The 19,108-nt window shown below is 49.7% G+C and overlaps 1 protein-coding gene across 3 annotated transcripts in view; it reads right to left on the bottom strand.

Annotated features, from left to right (window-relative positions):
• PAK3 (p21 (RAC1) activated kinase 3) overlaps nt 1–19,108 on the bottom strand; it is a 115,564-nt gene that overhangs the window by 33,158 nt on the left and 63,298 nt on the right. For 2 of the 3 annotated variants that reach the window (XM_032196154.1, XM_032196153.1), the window contains exon 2: nt 4,518–4,714. In XM_032196154.1, coding sequence (XP_032052045.1) covers nt 4,518–4,692 — 175 coding nt within the window. In that variant the 5' untranslated portion in view covers nt 4,693–4,714. Of the gene's footprint in view, nt 1–4,517; nt 4,715–5,317; nt 5,340–19,108 lie in introns of those variants that run through there. The other variant, XM_032196155.1, reaches the window with a different exon arrangement.

Here is a 19,108-nt window from a genome sequence, read left to right as displayed (position 1 = left end):
GACTTCATGCTAACAACTGAGCAACCCAGAGCTGTACAAGATGTTTATACTGTGCTTATCTCGATGGACCCTCCATCAGGATCTCTAAATGCCACTGCTTGACCATTTATTATTAACGGTAATAGGAAAATGACGACGTGTGCCACAGTTACACATCAGCAGGAGGGAAAGGAGCAATTGCTCAGTTCCCATCTTTACCTTCGATATTCCCTCCGTGCAGTGCCAGTGCCAGCCCTGCTCTGCACATTGAAAGAGCTGGAGGAAGACAATGCTGCAAGCTCCATCACAAGCTTCCCCTTTACACCGCTGTCAGCCATGACAGAGCTTTGCAAAATCTATCTTCTGTCACATCAGCCTTCGCTGCTCACGGACTCGTAATCAGCCCGTGTTTTAGCATTACATCTGCCCACTCCATGAGCTCCCCCAGGCGCCTCACCCAAGGGCTGAGCTCCCAGGGCAGCAGCACCCCTCCCGTCCTGCCTCTGCCTCTGCTCCCAGACAGCACGGCTCCCCGCAGCAAGCCACTCCGAGTCGTGTTTTATCTTATAAAGGAAAGCTTCTCCTGCCTCATTTTTCTTCTTCTACCTTGCAGCCTCGTTTAGCTGGAAGATGCTCTGCTCCTCCTAATTAAAATCCAGAGTACTTGGGATATTTCTAACTCTTTCCCTGCGCTGTTGCATTCATCCTCATTAAATAATTAACTGCCACCTTTCGGCTGTACTGCAGCCCCCTACACAATGTTCACTGATGAATTATTTTCACTTGGCATTCAATAAGGATAGCAGCAATGTATCACATATGAATGCAGAGGCTTTTTGCCTTCTTTTATCTCTAAGGTGGCATTGCTTTAATTTTCAGGATAAATGTTGCCAGTTAGAAGATGCCATCTTTGTTCAGCACACCTAACTTTTTGGTGTAGATAACGCTGCCTTCTCCTTACCTCATCATTTGCAAGCAAATGCGGTGAAAACTAGATCTAAAGGGTCAACAAATTCAGTTTAAAGCAACAGTCAAATCTGTGTGTGAAACAAGGTATTAGAGAAAACATTCCAGCAGCAGCAGCACTCGGCCTTTCCAGGCCCCTCCTGTGGGGACAAGCATCCCAGGCCCGTCCTCACCGTTTGGCTCCTCTGTTTCACAGGGCTCCCCTATGCAGATGTGGTGTAAACTACACACAGAATTAAATGTCTCCTCACAGCCCCCCCAGCAGCCTGATCCTCTTCTTTCTCCTCCACTGATCTGAAACACCTGGAGCTTCACTCCTTTCCGCTGTCCTTCCTCTGGACAGGAGGCACCCAGACGACTTCAGGTCAGACTCCTTCCACCCAGCACCTTCTCTGGGAGCGATGTTACTCCCAGTGATCCTTACACAGACGTACCTCTGGAGGTGAAAGGAGGATCTGAGCCGTGCCGGGCCTGCCCCCCTCTGACTGCCTTAGGTTCAGTGCTCTGCAGGGTTCAGACTTGACATTAATTTATTGCACAGCAATCGCAGGGGGTTTGGAAGAGCAAGGCTGGATGCAAACCGCTGGGAGAGCACGAGCCATTGCCTTCTGTTCTCAGGTCTCCTGAGGCAACAGCACTTTGCTGAAAGGAAACACCGTGGTCCCACCACCATCACTACCTCCAAAGAAAACGTCCCACGTCACAGCGTCGGCACGGGACATGGGGAATGGGTTCGATTCCTTGCTCCACACACAGATCCCAGGTGACACCAGGAATATATTTCAGTATTCCTGCCCCAGGGAACGGGGTGCCTTCCCCAGCGATGGGGCGAGAGGAGCTGTACCAAGGGATGGGAGCAGATCAGGTGCAACTTCAGTGGCTTGCTTTGACTGGAGAAACACAGGCGGGCCCTGCACAGTCATCAGTGGCTTACCAAAGCAAGGTTTTATACGCAGAAGTGCTCAGACCCTACCTGAAAACCAAGGTATTACACTCCGGGAGCACGAACAGTGGGGGCCCCTGAGCGCAGCAGTGCCAGCACAAACCCCTGCCTGGGAAGGAGCACAGCACCACCTCCATCCTCGCATCCCTGCTGTCTGGGGAGCAACACAGTTCCTGCAGCTTTGGGCACGAACACACTGCCACGGTGTTTTCATGTTCTGTGCGCTCACACCAGCAGCAGGCTATCCCTATAAATCTGCAAGGCTGCAAAGCGTTGCATCCAGGGCGAGCAGCCGTCTTCATCACCTTCTGTGTTTATAAGCAGGACTCTCAAAAGTGTGTCTGGGAGTCTGCAAAGCTTGCATTCGCCAGCTGATGCCCTGACGCAGAAGCCGACCATGCGATGAAACCACCTCAAGGAGCTTGACCAGCCCAGTTAAATTTCCTCCATTTATTATTTCACCCAACAAAATTAAGCTATAACTCTTAGCTTTCTTTCCCTCCCAGCCACATTTAAAACCATGACTCTTCCATGCTTCCTAAGACTGCTCTGTCTGATAGTTAATTACGTCTATTTTTAATGTCACTGCCCATTTCCAGGAGGGGACGTTTCTGGATCTCCCTGTTTCTGCAAACATTTCGCACTGCACCTCCTGCTTTAGAGCCATGCCCTCGGAGAGGCACAAACCACCCTGCCAGCGGCCAGGGGAAGAAGTGACCCGAGCCGTTCTGGGAATCAAACCAGCAGGGATGGATTTTAAATCTGGCCTTTAAAAAGCATCCATTGAAAATTCATTTTGTTCCCAGAAGGAAACATTTGGGGAAGTGCTCTGCAGGGTGAACCTGACAGATCTGCCTGAGGCGTGGTCCAGCAGGTCACCGATGGCCGGGGTCTGTGAGGACACCTGGATTTACCCAGCCCCACGGCCTGCTCAGAGCTGGCCACCTGGAGCAGCTGCCCAGGACTGCGTCCAGCTGAATACCCCCAAGGATGGAGATTTCACAGCCTCTCTAGGCAACTTGTTTCAGTGTTCAACCATAACCACAGTTAAACAACAAAAACAACAAAAATGTTATGCTTAAATTGTAAATTTCAACCCCAAATTCCCTGTATTTCAGTTTGTTCACGCTGCCTCCTGTACTGCACTAGGCACAACAGACGAGGTCCCCGTGTCTTTTTCCTCTGAAGTGCTTTCCAGCTGGGTGACCCCAGTGCGTACTGGTGCACGGGGCTGTTCCTGCCCAGATGCAGCCCTCTGCGTCTCCCTTCCTTGACTTTCACAAGGTTCCTGTCCGTCCATTTCTCCAGGCCGTTGAGGTTTCTGCACCACACCATCTGCTGTGTCAATCACTCCTCCCAGTTTTCCATCACCCGCACACCGGCTGAGAAAGCTGCAGCCTGTCCCATCACCCCGCTCATCACTGAAGCGGTCAGACGCTGCTGGCCCCAGTGTTCAGCTCCTGGGCTACTCTGCGAATGACTGGCCTCCAGCGGGATTTCACGGCGCTGATCCTAACGCTTTGCGACCAGCATTTCAACCAGTTTGCAGTTCACCTCACTGTCCACTCACCTACATTGTGCTTCAGCAGATTTTCTCCGAGGATGTACCAAGGGAGGCTGTGTTAGCACCTCACTCGAGAAAATACCCACTGCTCTCCCTGCACCACCAAGCCTGTCATCCCGAGGTAGAAGGCTGTCAGGATGGTTAACCATGACTTCCCCTTTGTAAATCCATGCTGACTACTTCTGGCCACAGAAGTAGTGTCCTTTATTGGTTTGGAAATGGTTTCCGGGAAGATTTGCTCCGCTAACTTCCCAGGCACCAAGGTGAGGCTGACTGGCACGTGCTTCCCTGGATCCTCCTTCTGGAGGACAGAAGGGCCCATCACTTTTTTTCCAGTTGTCAGGCAACTCATCCAATCACCATGACCTTTCAAAAATAATCGAGTGCCTTGCAATGCCATCAGTCAGCTCCCTCAGCACTCACGGGTGCTGCCCATCAGGTCCCATGACATTAAAAAAGCAGATTAAGTTTCCTTGATTCTGCAAATACATTAACTCAAGACTTACCCCATTCCGCCAATGCATTTTAAAGAATGCAACTGAAATGCTGTTTAAAAGATTCTCTCCATGACCACAACCATCAGGTTTTAAAACAAAGCCATTCTGCATCATCTATCACTGCAGAAGTGACAAGCACGAAAAGCCTTGCTCCTGTTCATGGAATGCAAGTGTATTAAAAAAAAAAAGTGTCAGGCATATTGCCTTCGCACTTCTGCAAATGTGTTTTGCAAAGCACGCAACTTCAGCTGTTTTTACTGCAAACCCAAAGCGAAACCCAAAGAAAAGGATTCCCCAACTTAACTGTAGAGGTATTTTTAAAAGGCAAGTCGCACAACGTGCGTGCATGTTTTACTGGCTTCCCAAAGACAAGAAGTAACTGACTGAACACCTCCTCCTCTTTTGAAACATGTTACTAGAGTAATTGGAACAGAAGGCTTTGGAAGGACTTTTAATTACCATGTTCTGCAACTGAAACAGAAAGAAAACAGAGGCAGAAAGTAAACACAGCAACCGACAGAAAGCAAGACAAAGGTGGAGCCACCCGTTCGCACTGCTGATACTTTACTTTTATCCCCTCCTCCTGGGAAGATGGAGCGCAGCCTGGCTTTCTTGTTCTTCTCCTCAGGGGCCATGGGGAGCGGTTTTGAACTGTGGTTTAGTGCTGAAGAATCGCGATTGTTGCTGTTCATTCTCAACGGTGGGGCTGGAGGTTTCTCTTCAATATCCAGACTATCGGACATCTTCAGCAGCCCTCACAGCCTCCTGCAAAAGCAGAACAGAAAGCATGCCTGTCAAGGGAGGATGCCAAGGCCGGTGTCCTGGGGAGGAGAGGAAAGAAAAAAGCCTTCTGCTGGAATAAGGAAGCCTGTCTGCTAGAGGGTTGCTCTGAATAAGGTTACTGTGTTTGCTATAAATACATGCAGTGACTAATTCCTAAAAATCATTGTACCACTTCAAAAATAAAGCTTTTTTTATCCTTCATAAAGTCTTTTTTTTTTTTTTTTTTAATATTTACAACTTTTTTTTTTTATGCAATTGCTTACAAACCAAACTTTCCTCTAGAACCAGACCTCCAAAGCCACGTTCACATGACTTACTAAAACTGTCTTGTACTAGCGGACCACTTGTCTGATGTAAGAAAGAGGGTGGATGCTGAGCTGGTATAGATAGCAAGCATTAAGATCTGTTCCCTCCCCACTTTGTGTTTGCAGAGGGTTTACTCTTGAGAGTGGGGCGTTTCAAAAGGAACCATCTTGCCAAAGGAAATTTATTCAGAAGCACCGATTAAAAATATTTTTGCACATAAAAATGAGCAAAGCATTGGCTTTAAAATCAGTCAAAACCTAAGCAGGAAAATGATCACACCCTGAAAACATTCAAGTCTTCCTCTTTCTGTCCTGTTCCCACACGGGTACTGCAGGGTTGTTTGTGGCACAGCTTTGAGCACAGCACCATACAGTCCTGAGCATGGTACACCAGAAGGAAGGGATATGCACAGCCTTCTGTTGACCCCCTGAGAACAGGGTTACTGATCTAAGGAAAAAAAAAAACAAAACACCCAGAAATTGTTATACAAGATTTGCAAGGTGGGGAAACACAATGCAGGTACTGCTTTTGAAATTCCTGATCTTTCCAGTGTATCCTAAATATTAAAATTCAAGCCTGGATTAGCCAGCTGGTTTAACAAACAACCAGCGCTTGGTAAAATGAACTCCGACTGTTTTAAGACCTGAAAATAGAGTATGATTTCAAACAGATCAGATGTGATGTGGGCTCTAGTGCATATTTTTAAAGGTTACAATTCTCCAAGCACCTTGCCTTCCAACCCCTCCAAAATGAATGTAGCTCCATTTAAGGAAGGCACATGTAGGCCACTGTGCTTGTCGGATGGATCCTCCCGTGTGCTGATTCACAGATAACACGTTAGTGCAGTCAGCAGCTCCTCTCTTCAATCTGAGATGAGGCAACTCATGTTTTTAGCTGCAGAAGTCATAGCTTTCTTCAGGAGCATCAGCCAAAGACAGTGACTGTCACACAACAGGGTCCTGCATCTCGATGGGTAGCAGCACCGCTGTGCTCACATCAGTCAGGTAAAGCTGCCTCATTTTTTTTTTTTTATTTTTTTTTTTAATTTTTTTCCACGACTGAGGTTAAAGCTCTCTAGAATAGCATTTACTTTGATACAGCTGAAATTTTGCCAGGATTTCCGTCGGATATATTAATAGGGGATAATCAAACCCACGTTGCCTTACTTGAGAATTCCTTCCGTATAAACACTAAATGACCAACTGAAAAATGGTTTTACTCTAGCCTGTTTTTCATGATGACGTGGGCATTTTAGTCTTTGTTACCATTTTCAAATTACTGCACATAAACCAATCATTTTATTTTTTATTTTTTTTGAACTACTTTATTTATGTTTTTAATTTCATCTAGACAAGATCCCATAATGACAGATCTGGGATTAAAAGCATCTGCCTAATGATAAGAACAATACAGGAAACATGCTCCTCACATCTCCGTCTTGCACTAGTCCCTGGGTCTACAAAGCTGGGCTTCTGAACGTCTTGATCCCCAAGGGATCCCAGGCTCTGTCCCCAAGGTCACACAATTGATAACCCCACCACAAGCTGGTCCAGCCCTCTCCCCAGCACGCACAGCACAAAGCAGGGATCCCGAGGTCTCGATTCACCAACACATACCTAAAGACATCACCAACGCCCATCTGCTCACTGCCCTTGGGGGAGCAGTTTGTATGAGCACTCTTCCCAGCTGACTTCATCAACTGGTTTGTGTTCAATTAGTGATCTGAGTTAACTGGGCAGGCCTTGCCTTCAGAGAGTTCGGGAGACCTCAAAGAATTGCTCCACTGGCAGATCAACAAAGTGTTCACCAGCCAGAGGGGATGTCTACCACTGGTCTCAAGGCCGCTGTGGACTGCTAGCCCTTACCTCCAGCTGAGTTTTCACCTCCACTAGAGGTGAGGCTGAACCTCAGGCACCCACCGACCAGCTGGTGGTCCCCAGAGCCTCGCCTTCGTGCCTGGAAGCGTGGAAGAGATCACGCACCCTAAGCTAACCAAGTTGTGTGCTGGAGGCAGCTGGCAGACAGAAAGATGCTTTTGTCGCTTGGAACACATCACTGGGAAAGCACAGAAGCAACGGGCACAGAAAATCCTGGTCCACTGGCATGTGTCGGGTCCCCACAAGAGGGCTCTGCCGACACAGCCCAGCCACCCAGGTAGAGACCTACTGGGAGACTGGCTGTGATGGCAGAGGAATAGGGCTCAGCTGCCTATGGCAGCACGTATGTGGGCAACAACGTGCTTTGTACCATCAAGGAGTAGCAAGAGTTATGCCTAGGCGAGGGTTTGTGCCGATCTGGTTTTCAAGTACAGACTAGCCTACTTACCTGGAGAACTAAACGCTTCTGTAGATTTAGGTCAAACAGTTAACGTTAATGATCTTTGTGATTTTATCCTGAAATGCATGAGAGTTTCCAGTAACGAGGAAAAAAGAGCCAGCATTGAAAAGGACTGAAGGGTAGGGAGGACTGCCCAGCAGAGCCATGGTGCTCCAGAAAGCCCTTTGCCAGCAAGGCTCTGCATCCGCAGCATCTTCCAGCCTGCACCATCGCTGTGCTCTGAGCAGGCAGACATCCTGCAGCCATGCCACTGGGATGCTTTTCTTTTCTCTCCCAACACCAAGCAATCCCCACAGGCTTTTATTTGCTCTTTAACCCACCTACAAATACTTCTCCGGTGCCAAAGACAGCCTTCGCTCCCCAAGATCATCAGCGTGAGGGCAACCACAGAAGCAGCAAAGCACGTCTTCAGCTTGTTATCAAAAGCAAGACATTTATTCTGTGAAGTCTATTATCTGGCACAAAGCTTCAGCTGCCCTCAGAATGGGACAACTGTATCCGTCACTGTATCTGTTTGTAAACAATGCCAGTCTGCTGAAATAGGTCCTCCCATGGGATTTCGTTCCACAAAGAATACCATTAACGGTTTCTGGCCCAATTTGCCTATGATGTAATTATTTCCAAGATCTTGAAAGGAACACTATATTTTGTTCAGAGCTGTTTCAGGCTCAGTTTCAAGAACTGTACAAAGCTCTTTTATTCACATCTAAACCAGAAGAAAGAAGAGGGGGGAAGATAGCCTGAAAGGTTTAACGGTTGATATTAACTTCCTAAAGCTGGTCTAAAGGAAAACTAAAGCAAACCACAAAGCAATACACACTGAGAGACTTACAATTTATGGTTTTCCTGATCAGAGCCCATCTGCTCTTCCATTCATTCTAATTTTGAGAATTTCCATACACCAGTGCATCATGGCACAATAAGATACACTGTCATATTTAGTGTTTTGTACCGATTTGCTCCAACTTTGAGAAAACCTGCAAAGAATGGAGGGCCAAGGAGCACAGAAGCAGCACATAATCCACTGAAGACCTTCTCCTAAGAAGCTATTGAAAGCAAGCTTCTAGGCAAGACAAAGAAAGAAAGAGAAAACTCAACCTCCCACCTGTATCAGAATTGCAAATTCTAGGAGAACAATACTGAATTTGTAGAGTAAGGTACTCCACACCCAAAAGATTGCAACACCCACAAGACTGACTGAAGGGAAAGGAGCCCAGGGTCTCTGAGCTAATATTCCACAACTCTTGCAAATCCAGGGAGCCATCACGGTGTTGGTTTTCACTCGTGTCACATTTTTTAGAATCCTCCTGCAGCCCTAGGGAGGAAATTTAAAATAAAAACAGCACTGAGACTGCAGAACAGTTCTGTGGAGGAGTCTGCGAGGGCCTGGCAAAACCTCCCAGCAGACCTGTGAAACACTGCACTCTGCTTCTGAGGGCTGTGACAGCACACCTCCCTGAGCACTTTGCCATCCCGTGCCAGAGCTGCAGCAGCCACCCTGGTTGTCCTCAGGGACAGCTTTTGGAAGGGCCCAGCTCATGCTTGCCACAAGGGTAGAGTGCACAATCATCAGGATTTTCTCACCTCGTTCTTCTAAGACCCCATCAGAGCAGCCAAGGTGGTGCTTTTAAAATAAACTGGTAAGACAGTAACGTGCAAAGGCGGATGCCCAACACCTATGTCCAGAGAAGGCTCCTTACAACAGCCAAAGGCTTTAAGGGAGTACTTACGGAAGCAGACTATTCTACTGAAAACACAGCAACAAAAACATATTCAAGTACGTTAGCTAGGGCTTCATGGCCAAGTGGCAAAACTGAAATTAAATTCGCAACCAGGTTGGTGACTTCAACACAACTATTACAGGGTCAGGGAACAAATTCAATGTCCCTTTCATTCCACCCCACCCCTTCCTACCGTCAGTTTTGTAAGGGTAAAGACAAACACGGACTTTAAATACAGGGCATTCAGCTTCTCCATGACTCAATTCCCCCTCTGCAAAAACCTGTCTTAGAATATTTTTTGCATCCAGTTCTTGCCAAGTTATGGAAAGGAGATGAAGATACTTAATGCACCCAAATGCCTTCAGAACACCACACACACACACACAAAATTGGTTCAATTCAGTTCAAGTTCAGAGCAAAATCTCGTGCTGGGCCTTTATCCCAGTCAGCTCTTCACCCGTGTGTATCTGGGGAATACTGTTTGCAGATAGGTCTTGAATAGCTTTCTTAGGTTAGTCACGTTATTTCCAAGTCTGCAGCATTCAGACATGACTGGTTCCAATTAAAACTCACAAAGAGCATCCTGTTTGCAGAGACACTGGGGTTCATTTTCAAAGCCTCAGAGATACTATTGCAGCTTGTGATGCAGCAAAACTGTTTCTAAGATCCCTCGACTGGAAGGAGCCATGCCAATATTCAGGCAGTAGCTTTGCAAATGTAACTTGAAGACGCAATGCTCTTTTTTTCCCCAGAGCTCTTTGTTTATAAATATACTTCCTGCAAAAAGCGATTTTATTACTTAGCTGTATGGGCCAAAGTCTGCTCCCAGCAATAGGCATCCGTTTCCCAGAAATCAATGGTGTTGTAACCGAGAAGGATTCTTTCTAGGTACTGAGTACCAAGATACTCTGTTAAATATTAGCTGAAGGTATTTACACAGTACTTTCCAGTGCAGTTGCTGGAGGCCTGTATCTGTTTTTCTCCATCCACGTGTTCATTTGCAGCCCTTTTAAAGCTCATTTGGAAGCGCAGCTGGTGAGCTGCACAGAGCAGATGCAGTCAGAGTTTCACTACTGCCACGTGAGAGGCTTGCTGCCTTCTCCCCAAAATGTGGGTAGGGTGAAGTATGGCCCTGAGGTGTTTCTGACAAGGGCCACCATGCTCGGCATCAGCCAAGGCAGGGCTGTTGGCCAGGGCCTACCACGCACAGGTGCCATGGGACAGCAGTTCCTCGCCTCTGCTAACTGCCCTGAAAAACGGCAGTGTTCACACAAACTATGGGGGGAATTACAGCCCTAGAAACCCTAAAAGAAATGCCTCACTGCCATACTGCCTTTCACAGGACTGTCTCAAAGCACAATACACACATTTGCCAACTAGGCCTCCGCGCTCCCCTCACAGGCAGGTAAACAAGCGCTGGGCTGAGAAAATTATTCAAACGCAGTGATTTCTTTGATGAATGTACTCCCTGTTTCTGTTTGCAAACACCCTGTATGCAGCTTATGATTTCCTCCAGTATATTCAGAAGTTACTCTCTGAAACTTGTGACAAGTGACTCCTGGCCTCTGAACAGGCCTGCATAAGCAGCTCGCTGTATGCAGGCGGTATTCTGAATTCGGGTTGTATCCAGGCAAAACTACCCTGGTCACAGGGACTTGTGGCTGTTTCCTTTCTGAGATGGGATAAACACAAGGCTGAGAATCAAGTTTCTGTTATGAATTGCAGCATTAAGAGTTTTACTAAGTGACTCACTAATACTGGTTTAAAAGTCCCTCTTGACAGTTCATTTGCAGGAATAATGTCAAATAAATGAACAAAAGGATGGGAATGCAGTAGCAGTCAGTTTAATGGTCTTATTTTACTAAACATTTCTTCAGATTTAAATTATTCTGTCCTTTGTCTGGACCCCAAGAGTCCCCCCAGTTAAGTTGCTAAATGCTGGGAGCAGACTGAAGCAGTGGAGTCTGTCGAAACTGATGAAAATAACCTGCAAACGCTTTGCTTTCTGCTTAATTCTCATTTCGCAGAATTTTTCAATAGACAGCCTTCCAGGATCTCTTCCCTCCAAACCCTTAGCCTACCTAACTGCACTTCTTTCAACAATTTTGTTGGCCCTTTCTTTACAAACTGCCAACGCAACAAGATGCAGCACTTGGCAAAATGCACCTTGCTTGTCTCATGATGTCCCTTCACCCGACCCGCTCCAGGCACCGCTTCCCTCGTGGCAGAAGCTTGCTGCTGCTCTGCAGACTCCTAGCACCCAGTCCCACTAAAAAAGCCGCGTGCAAAAAGCAAAGTATGGGCTTTTTTCCATCATGAAAGCCAGGGATGTTCAAAGCTCGGCATAAGTTTACGGGCTGTGCTTATGCAGCACTTGAGTGCACAAGGTAATATCAACAAGGGCACCGAGGCTTCGATGTAGCAGCGAAAAAACAGGGAGAGCAAACTCTGCAGCCTGCCGGGATGGGGCTGAGGCCCGACCTTTTTGCTTTGTGGGTGTTTTAATCACGTCAAAACAAAAGAGATCCACTTAACCCACGCTCACACTGGGGTCCTGGCCACTCACTAAACCGCATGAGCTTTGGGATGGTTCCGTGACCTGTGAGGGGAAGGAGTGAGGGCACAGAAGCCGCCTTCCACACTGAAACCGGATCTGGGCGTTCGCTAATTAAGCCTCACAGCAGCCCAGGGAGTGAGGCAGTACACTCCAGTGGGTGAAGCGAGTGCAGCAGGGCACAAGAAGATGGCCAGAAAAATGGCCGCAGGGCCACCGACAGCACAAACCCACTGTGTATGGCTTTTGAAATGTTAAGAAACACACTTTGAGGTAACTCCCAGGATCAGAGAAGGAACTTAGCTTCCCCTGACAAAGGGAAGGGCTGCGAGTGGTGCATGCCAGCAGGCCAGGGCTCTGGGACTCCTCTGCCACCCAGCAAGAGCCAGCGGGGAGCTCCCAGCCTGCAGGCTGCCTCCTTTAAAAGTATTGGTAAACATTTCCCTGAGGCTGATGAGAAGCAAGGAAGAAATACCCAGAAAAGGCATTCAGATGTGAGGAAAACCCAAAATTCTTACCGCTCCACCCCTTTTGCTTTCTATTTACACAGCTGAAGGGCTCCGCAAAGCAGAAGAGGATGTCTCCGAGCCAGTCGTGCCTATCAGATATCTCCCGCTCCACCAGCTCGCATCCCTCGTCCTTGCCTACACACGAAAGCTTCTGTGCAAAAATGAAGTGCAGATTTAAGTTGTTGTAAATGCACTGAAGTAATTGTCCGTATGGACTTCATTATTCTTACTTCAGAGCTCACGTCTCAGATTCACTTCTGCTCGCTAAGAGGAGTCAAAATTAAGCCAAGAAAGGCTACTTACTGGGGACGGCTACGTCACAGCAGCAGTAAAAACCGCATCACTTGGATTAAAATAGCCACGACAACAATTTGAGTTTGCAACTTCAAGCCTGTCCTGAAGCATTGCCCAGGACTACAGCCACCAGAAGCCATCCCCTCCGTAAGCCATGCAGGGAGAGATGCTCACAAGCAGTCCGCTTGCCGTGAATTCAGCACGTGAGCGTGGCAATGATCCTGCCCAGGCCCCTTCCTTCTCACATCCCCAAAGTGCTTCCAGCTCACACTTTCTTACCAACGTCTGGGAAAACTGGGAGGCTTTGGAGCAGCGTCTCTGCAGTGGCTTAACCAAAGGGCTGTGACGATGCTGGGGAAAGGCAAAGGCTCACAGCAATCCTCAGAACCCAGAGCCGGGCTTCTTCCCTGCACCGAATCAGAGCAAGCTTGCAAGCATCCTTCCCATACTCTCCTCCCTTTTATCCTCTCTTCCTCATTTCTTGTGCCTCTCTAGTGTGCATGCAACTGGGGCTTGTGTCCCACTCACAGGCACAGCACCACGTAGCACCTGTGGGGAAGGCTGACAGCACCATGAGCCACAAGCAAGGGGCCTTGAATTGGGCCACTCTCCAGCACAGCTTTGAAACCCCTGCTACACTTGGGCTAAAAGAAAAGTCATCGATCTGGGCAGAGAAGACATGAGGAACCGTGTTTTGCCAAGTTTAAGCTTGCTCCCACTGCTGTTCTCTCTCTCGCCATTATAACTACACCCATGGGAGCTTCTCCTTGCTGGGACTTCCATAATAAAGTTCAATGTATATATAAAGCCCCTGACTTTGTACTTTCTGGGCACCCTAAATTCCTGCTGAACTCCAGCCAGTGCATTAGGACAGCCTTTAATAAGCCAGTTGGCATCTTGCCTGTGATGGTTTTCATTTTGTTTATATATATAAAAAAAGAAAAAGCATCAAACAAGGTTTGGAAGAAGAAAGAGAGGGGGAAAAAGGAGAAAAAAGGACCAATTTCCCCATTCCTCATATTCTCTGCGGGGCTGGTGCTTTCTCTGCCCTTCCACAGTTTTCTCTGTGCTTGCCACTCTCCCAGAAGATGTGCCACGACAAACACGAGCAGGACAGACGTGGTGTTGAAGCACTGCCCATGCCCCACTGAACACCCACAAACCAAAGCAGCAGCCACTGTGCGACCGTGGGAGAGCCGAGGGAGCAGGAATATAATGCCAGTAAGTGTAGGTGAGAGCCATTTGCCCTTTTCCAGCACCTGCCAGGCACCTTTCAGCTCATTTCGCCTCTGCAATCCCTGGTTTGTGAGCTGAGGATCCTAGTAAACAATGTTATTTAAACCCATGTGACAGAGGAGGAGGAGGATGAAGCAGACATCTAAAAGACTCACCCGAGGCCCAGGACTGCCAGCCAGAGCTGGGAGGGGAACCCCACTCGGAGAAGGAACAATACAGGACAGGGAGCGCATCGCCAGCTCCGCTCCTGGGGCTGGAGACAAAGTCCCCCTAATCAGGGGAGCATGGGGCCAACTTCCAGGTGTCCGAATGCCAGAAGCGGAGACTGGCACTGCCACACAGCCTGTCCCAAGACTGCAGCGTGTCACGTTTGGAAGGACACAGCTCCTGCCTGCAGGTAAGGAGTGACCGAAGCCCGGCTGTCACAAGCCTTTCGCCCAGGAGGTGGATGCGCTCCAGATTCTGCATCATCTCTTTAGGGCACTAGGGCAGGAAGGCGTTCACATCCCCGTTCGCCTCCCCAGGGACAACGTTTTGCCTTTTATTCTTGGCCAGGCCTTTTATTTACAGCTGACTAGCTTCATATATCTAATATTCGCCTGCTACGTTAGTGATCTTATCGCGCGTAATGGCCTGACTGCCTCGGGGGCACCGCGGGGCCGAGGCAGGCGGAGGGGAGCGCAGCGGCTGCTGTGTGCTCGGTTCCAGGTCCCTGCTAGACCCCGGCTTCAGAGCACAAGGCTGGGAAGACCACGAGAGGAAACTCAAATGCTGTTCTTAAATAGGTCAGGGGAGAAATGAAACCCACACGCAGAAAGCTAAACAAGAGCCCCACGCTGAAGCTGCTGTTTTCTCGGCTACAGACCAGTATTTTTATCTTGTCATAGGGCTCAGCAATTAGCATTGCTCCAAACACAAAGCAAACCCTCTGCCCCAGAGCAGTGCCCTGTTCCCACTTCTTGTCTGACTCCGCATCACAACAGGCAGGCGGTTCTCTGTCCTCTGGCCACCTACATGGAAATAAAGGGGTTCAGGCACCGCTCACACTTCCTCTGTGCTTGTCTGGAGCCTCCTGCCTACAGCCAGCACCCCATGGCCAAGAACACGGGGCCTGCACAGGATGAAACGACCTCCCCCGATGGTGGTGGGATCCAGGCGTGAGGGCATCCCAGCCTCCGTCAACGGATGGGAGAGCTCCTGAGCCAGCAGGGACCACTGGAGTTCTGGAAACGTGTCCATGCTACAAACGGCAGCTGGAGCAGCCAGCAGGTATTACACACGCCTGTGTTTCATTCTTGTTCCCTGCACCTTTCCAGCAGCACAAACCACGCAGCCACTCTGTGCAGGCCAAGAAGCTTCGTCTGAAGAACCTGGGAGCGCCATTACAAGTCGCTGATGCCAAAGGACACGGGCATCTTCTGATGGGAGCACACAAGCGCCAAGCTACGTCTGTTCACAACACATCGGCGTGCCCCTGTCTCTGCGCAGAGGGTGCAGAAGCAGCAGTACCTGCTCCTTTGGAAGGGAAGCACCTCCACTGCTCAGTACGTGATTCTCCAGCAGCCGGAGGTCCTCACGCAAAACCCTGCAGAAGTCCGAACTCCCAGAGCAGCAGCTGACACTGATGCAATCCTCCGTCGGGTCACAGAAAGCAGCAAAAATAAGAAACCATCAAAAAGCATAGAAACAAGTAAACAAACAAAAAAAAGCGAGGGAAGAAGAGGAAAGAGGACAACAGGACCCAAAATAGATTCCATTTAGAACAATTTCAGGCCTTAAAAGTAAATTGGAGTAAATTAATGCAGGATTTTACACGGTATGAAATGAATATAGAATAAACGTGTGGTTTATAGCTGCTCGGAGGGCTGCTGCCAGCTCACGGGGTTCCTGGTGCCAGGCCACCAGGCTCACCCACCCCAGGTGCCGTCCCAACAGCCACACGGCAGCCACTGCTAACGTAGGTGGGAGATGGTGCCTGTGTCTCCACATCTATCAGAGACCTTCAAAGAACCTAATCAAGAGTCAGTTTCGTTTCAGAAACATGACAGCCCTCACGCTGTTGGCTGGCACATACTACATGCAACAGGGTCAACAACCTGGATGGCACGTGAGGAAGAGAAAGAGACCAAGTCCACAAAATATCACCAAGGTACAGAGAAAATAGGAAGCGCAGAGGCAAGGGGGAGCATTAAACTGCTGGAGGTGCTGGACTGATGAGGAGAAAAAGGTCAACAGAAGCACAAATGGAGCCTGTACACTGATCTGTCCTTGAGGAGGAAAAGAAAAGGAAAATGGAGGTGAAAGTGGCAGAAAACTATGAGAAACGAGCAAGACGCTGTTGCCAGGGACAGTGTCTAAAAAAAACCACTACAAACCCAAGAACAGCTGATGTATTGTTTGATCTCAGACAAAATGGACCTGTCTGAAGGCACTACTGTCTGGGCAAAATCACGAAGCAGAGAAAAGAGTCAATGCTTCGGTTACAGAGCTGTGCACCACAGGGTCCAGCTGTGACCCTAGAGGTACTCCAGGTCCCCTGGAGAAACACCCACCAGCCTCAGACCCCCAGGCCTTACCATGAGGGGCTGTGAGGCTCCAGCCCCAGGGAAATGCCTCCAAACATCACAGCCACCGAAGCAGCCGCTCAGCATGGAGGAGAGGATGGCATTTGGAGGGAGAGCGTGGTCAGAGGAACCCAGGGAGCACGGAGACAGATCGCCTGGAGATGCAGCTCCCCAGGACGTAAATATCGAGGTGACTGAGGATGCTCCTGTGCACAGCAGGGTCCCTGCAGCACGGCCTGGGCAGACAGGCAGGCTGGCGATGGGCAGGGCCCGCAGGAGGAGCTGCCAGCCGTCCGACGGCCGCGTGCGCCGCGGTGCCACCACACCAAAGAGCACCCTGATTGCGGCTGGATTGCAGGGCCAGCTGCTGTGCTAGGAGGCGATCGCAGAGTAGAGAAATGCCACCACACGTTGGAAATGCAGAATTAAAATTGCTCTGAGGTCAGTGGGCAAACAGGAGCTGTTGGTTAAAAAAAAAACAAACTCACGAAACCCGAGGTGTTCTCACTTCATGCTGACAGGGGCTGACACACAGAATCACGCGCTGCTTGGCAGCAGGGCCGTGCAAATATGAAGCCATGAACGTACTTGACGACAAAATATTATCACTGCCATCGAAATTTACACCCCTTTGAGGCCGTAGAAGACAAAGGGCTTTGATTGCAAAACTGGAACAGCCAAAAGGAGACCAGGGAACACACTACCAGTGGAAGCACACTAGCTCACAGGTCGCACAGGCTGGCTGCGATCCACGAATTGCCACCGACTGAGCCTGTCCCCAGTGAGGTTACACCCTGGCCCTGTGTCCACCCCGAGGCTGGTTAAAGAAATCTGTAGAGCAAAGGAGCCGGCGAGGCCCTACAGCCTCCATGCCAGCCCTCCAAGGTACGGGAACACCCAAGGCAGTGCTGGGGGACCCAGAACTGCCACCCAAGGGTCCTCGGCAGCATGGGGTCACCCCGTGGGTCCCACCCCGCAGGAAAGGCTGCCCAGCAGCATTTTGTCAGCTCCTCCCCAACCCTCAGCCTTCGGCAGATGCCTGCTTTTCCCTGAGGTACCCAAGTCCTACAGGGAAGCCAGGAGCCACACCGAGACGTAACCCTAAGGGCAGCAGCTACGGGGAGCTGGGACCCAGCCCAGTGAGCAGCCAGTGCCTACCAGGTCACAAGGGACACTCACCTGCTCAGACAGAAGAGGAGCCACCAGCGCTGCTCCCTGCAGTGGGACATTTCCATCCCCACCTTGCCTCGGGTGGCACGGGAGGCTCCAGGCGATTTCAGAGTGCTGCAGGCAGTAATGCAACTCCACGCTGGGCCAGAGGACAAGAAGGAACCACTGCCTTCCCTCTGCAAGGCTCCATGTCACGACAGCCCAGCGATGTCCTCAGAGCTTACGCTGACAGCATGCACCTCCGCCGGCCTTCTCATCAGTGTGCCACGGCCCCAGGCCACACAAGTCACAGCAACCAACAAAATTTGCTCATGTCCCGATCTCTGCTCGCCCAGCTCAGCAGGTCAGAGACCTGCCTCACCCCAGGGCAGCACACAGACCTGGGCTAGGAGAAACGACACGGAAAACTAGCCAAAGGTGTACTGCAGCAAGTGTTCAGCGGGTTTTTTCTCCCCCATTGTGGTGGATTTCAGAGGGAAGTCTAAGAGCAGCCTCTGTGAAAAAGCCATCCCGTTTGTTTAGTCTCCATACCTGGAAGAAAGCATCCTCCCACTTTTAAGACTTGACGGTTCTTCTGCAAAATTAATCATTCCTTGCATCTCAAACAGCTCTTGTTTGCCATCAGAAACAAAATAAGGCAATAAAACCTTGGTGTACCAGAAAAAAGCAAATATTTACCTTGCATTAAACAAAATTCTCCCAAGGTACAGGCACAACTGTAAACAGGAGGCAATGCTAGGAAGAAAAGAGATGGTAGAAGCTGTTTGCAACTACACACCTCAAAGCCAGAAGGGATATGAAACTGGATCTCCTCTCTTCACGAGTAAAGAAAATTGTCACAAAGAACCACAAATTATTTATTAAAGGGAGTATGACACCATGGGAAAACAAAATAAAACCTAAAACAACCTAGATGCAGACACTTCTATCAGGAGAAACCAGATAACAGCACGGGGAAGACAGCTCTTTCCTCTATTATCATTTAATTCAATTCTGCTTATCAGCGTTACGGCTACAAGTGCAAGGACCTCAACACATTCAGAGCCTTACTCAATCCCCAGCGAAGTCAGGGAACAGACTCCAGCAATGCAGCATCAGGTTTCCCTGGGCCCTTCCAGCCTGAGGAGCCGAACGCTCCTTTAACAACCACCTCAATCCCACTTCCCTGCCTTTGCGAGCAAAACATCCCCGCTGCCCGCCCCCTCTGACTCAGTCCCGCTCTTACAAGGAACCAAATTGTCCTCCTGCTCCACATGAAGCCAAGCCCCAAGGCTCAGCACGCCGAGAGCGGGCTGCCTGCCACGCCGGGGCCAAACGCTGAGGTGCCAGCAGTGAGAGCCTCGTGCCCAAGGATGTGTGAAGGCAAAGCCCGGGCCCCCCGCGGGCAGCTGGGGGTGCCCTCGGCACGTGCCACGCACACCACGTCCTGCCGTGCCCTCGTTAGACAAATCACGCGTTGGTCTGCAGAGCCAGGACCGTGATCCTGGGCTTTCAGCTGCCAAAAGCCGAGCCTCGGCCTCTCGGCCTAGAGGAGAGAAAGGCCAGCAGGCCGCAGAGCGCCATGCAGCCTGTGCTCTGCAACCAGGCACCGCTCGGCCGCGGCCAGGGAAGCTGAGCAGAGCTCACCTGAGCTGGCCAGAAGGCAGGCACCACTCTGCAAGGAGCTTGTAAATGAGGAAATCAGT

The sequence above is a fragment of the Aythya fuligula genome, chromosome 13 (assembly GCF_009819795.1).
Source record: "Aythya fuligula isolate bAytFul2 chromosome 13, bAytFul2.pri, whole genome shotgun sequence".
In the NCBI taxonomy this organism is placed as follows: Eukaryota; Metazoa; Chordata; class Aves; order Anseriformes; family Anatidae; genus Aythya; species Aythya fuligula.
The sequence above is the reverse complement of the archived record's forward strand: the minus strand, read 5'-3'. Positions and strand labels throughout refer to the sequence as shown.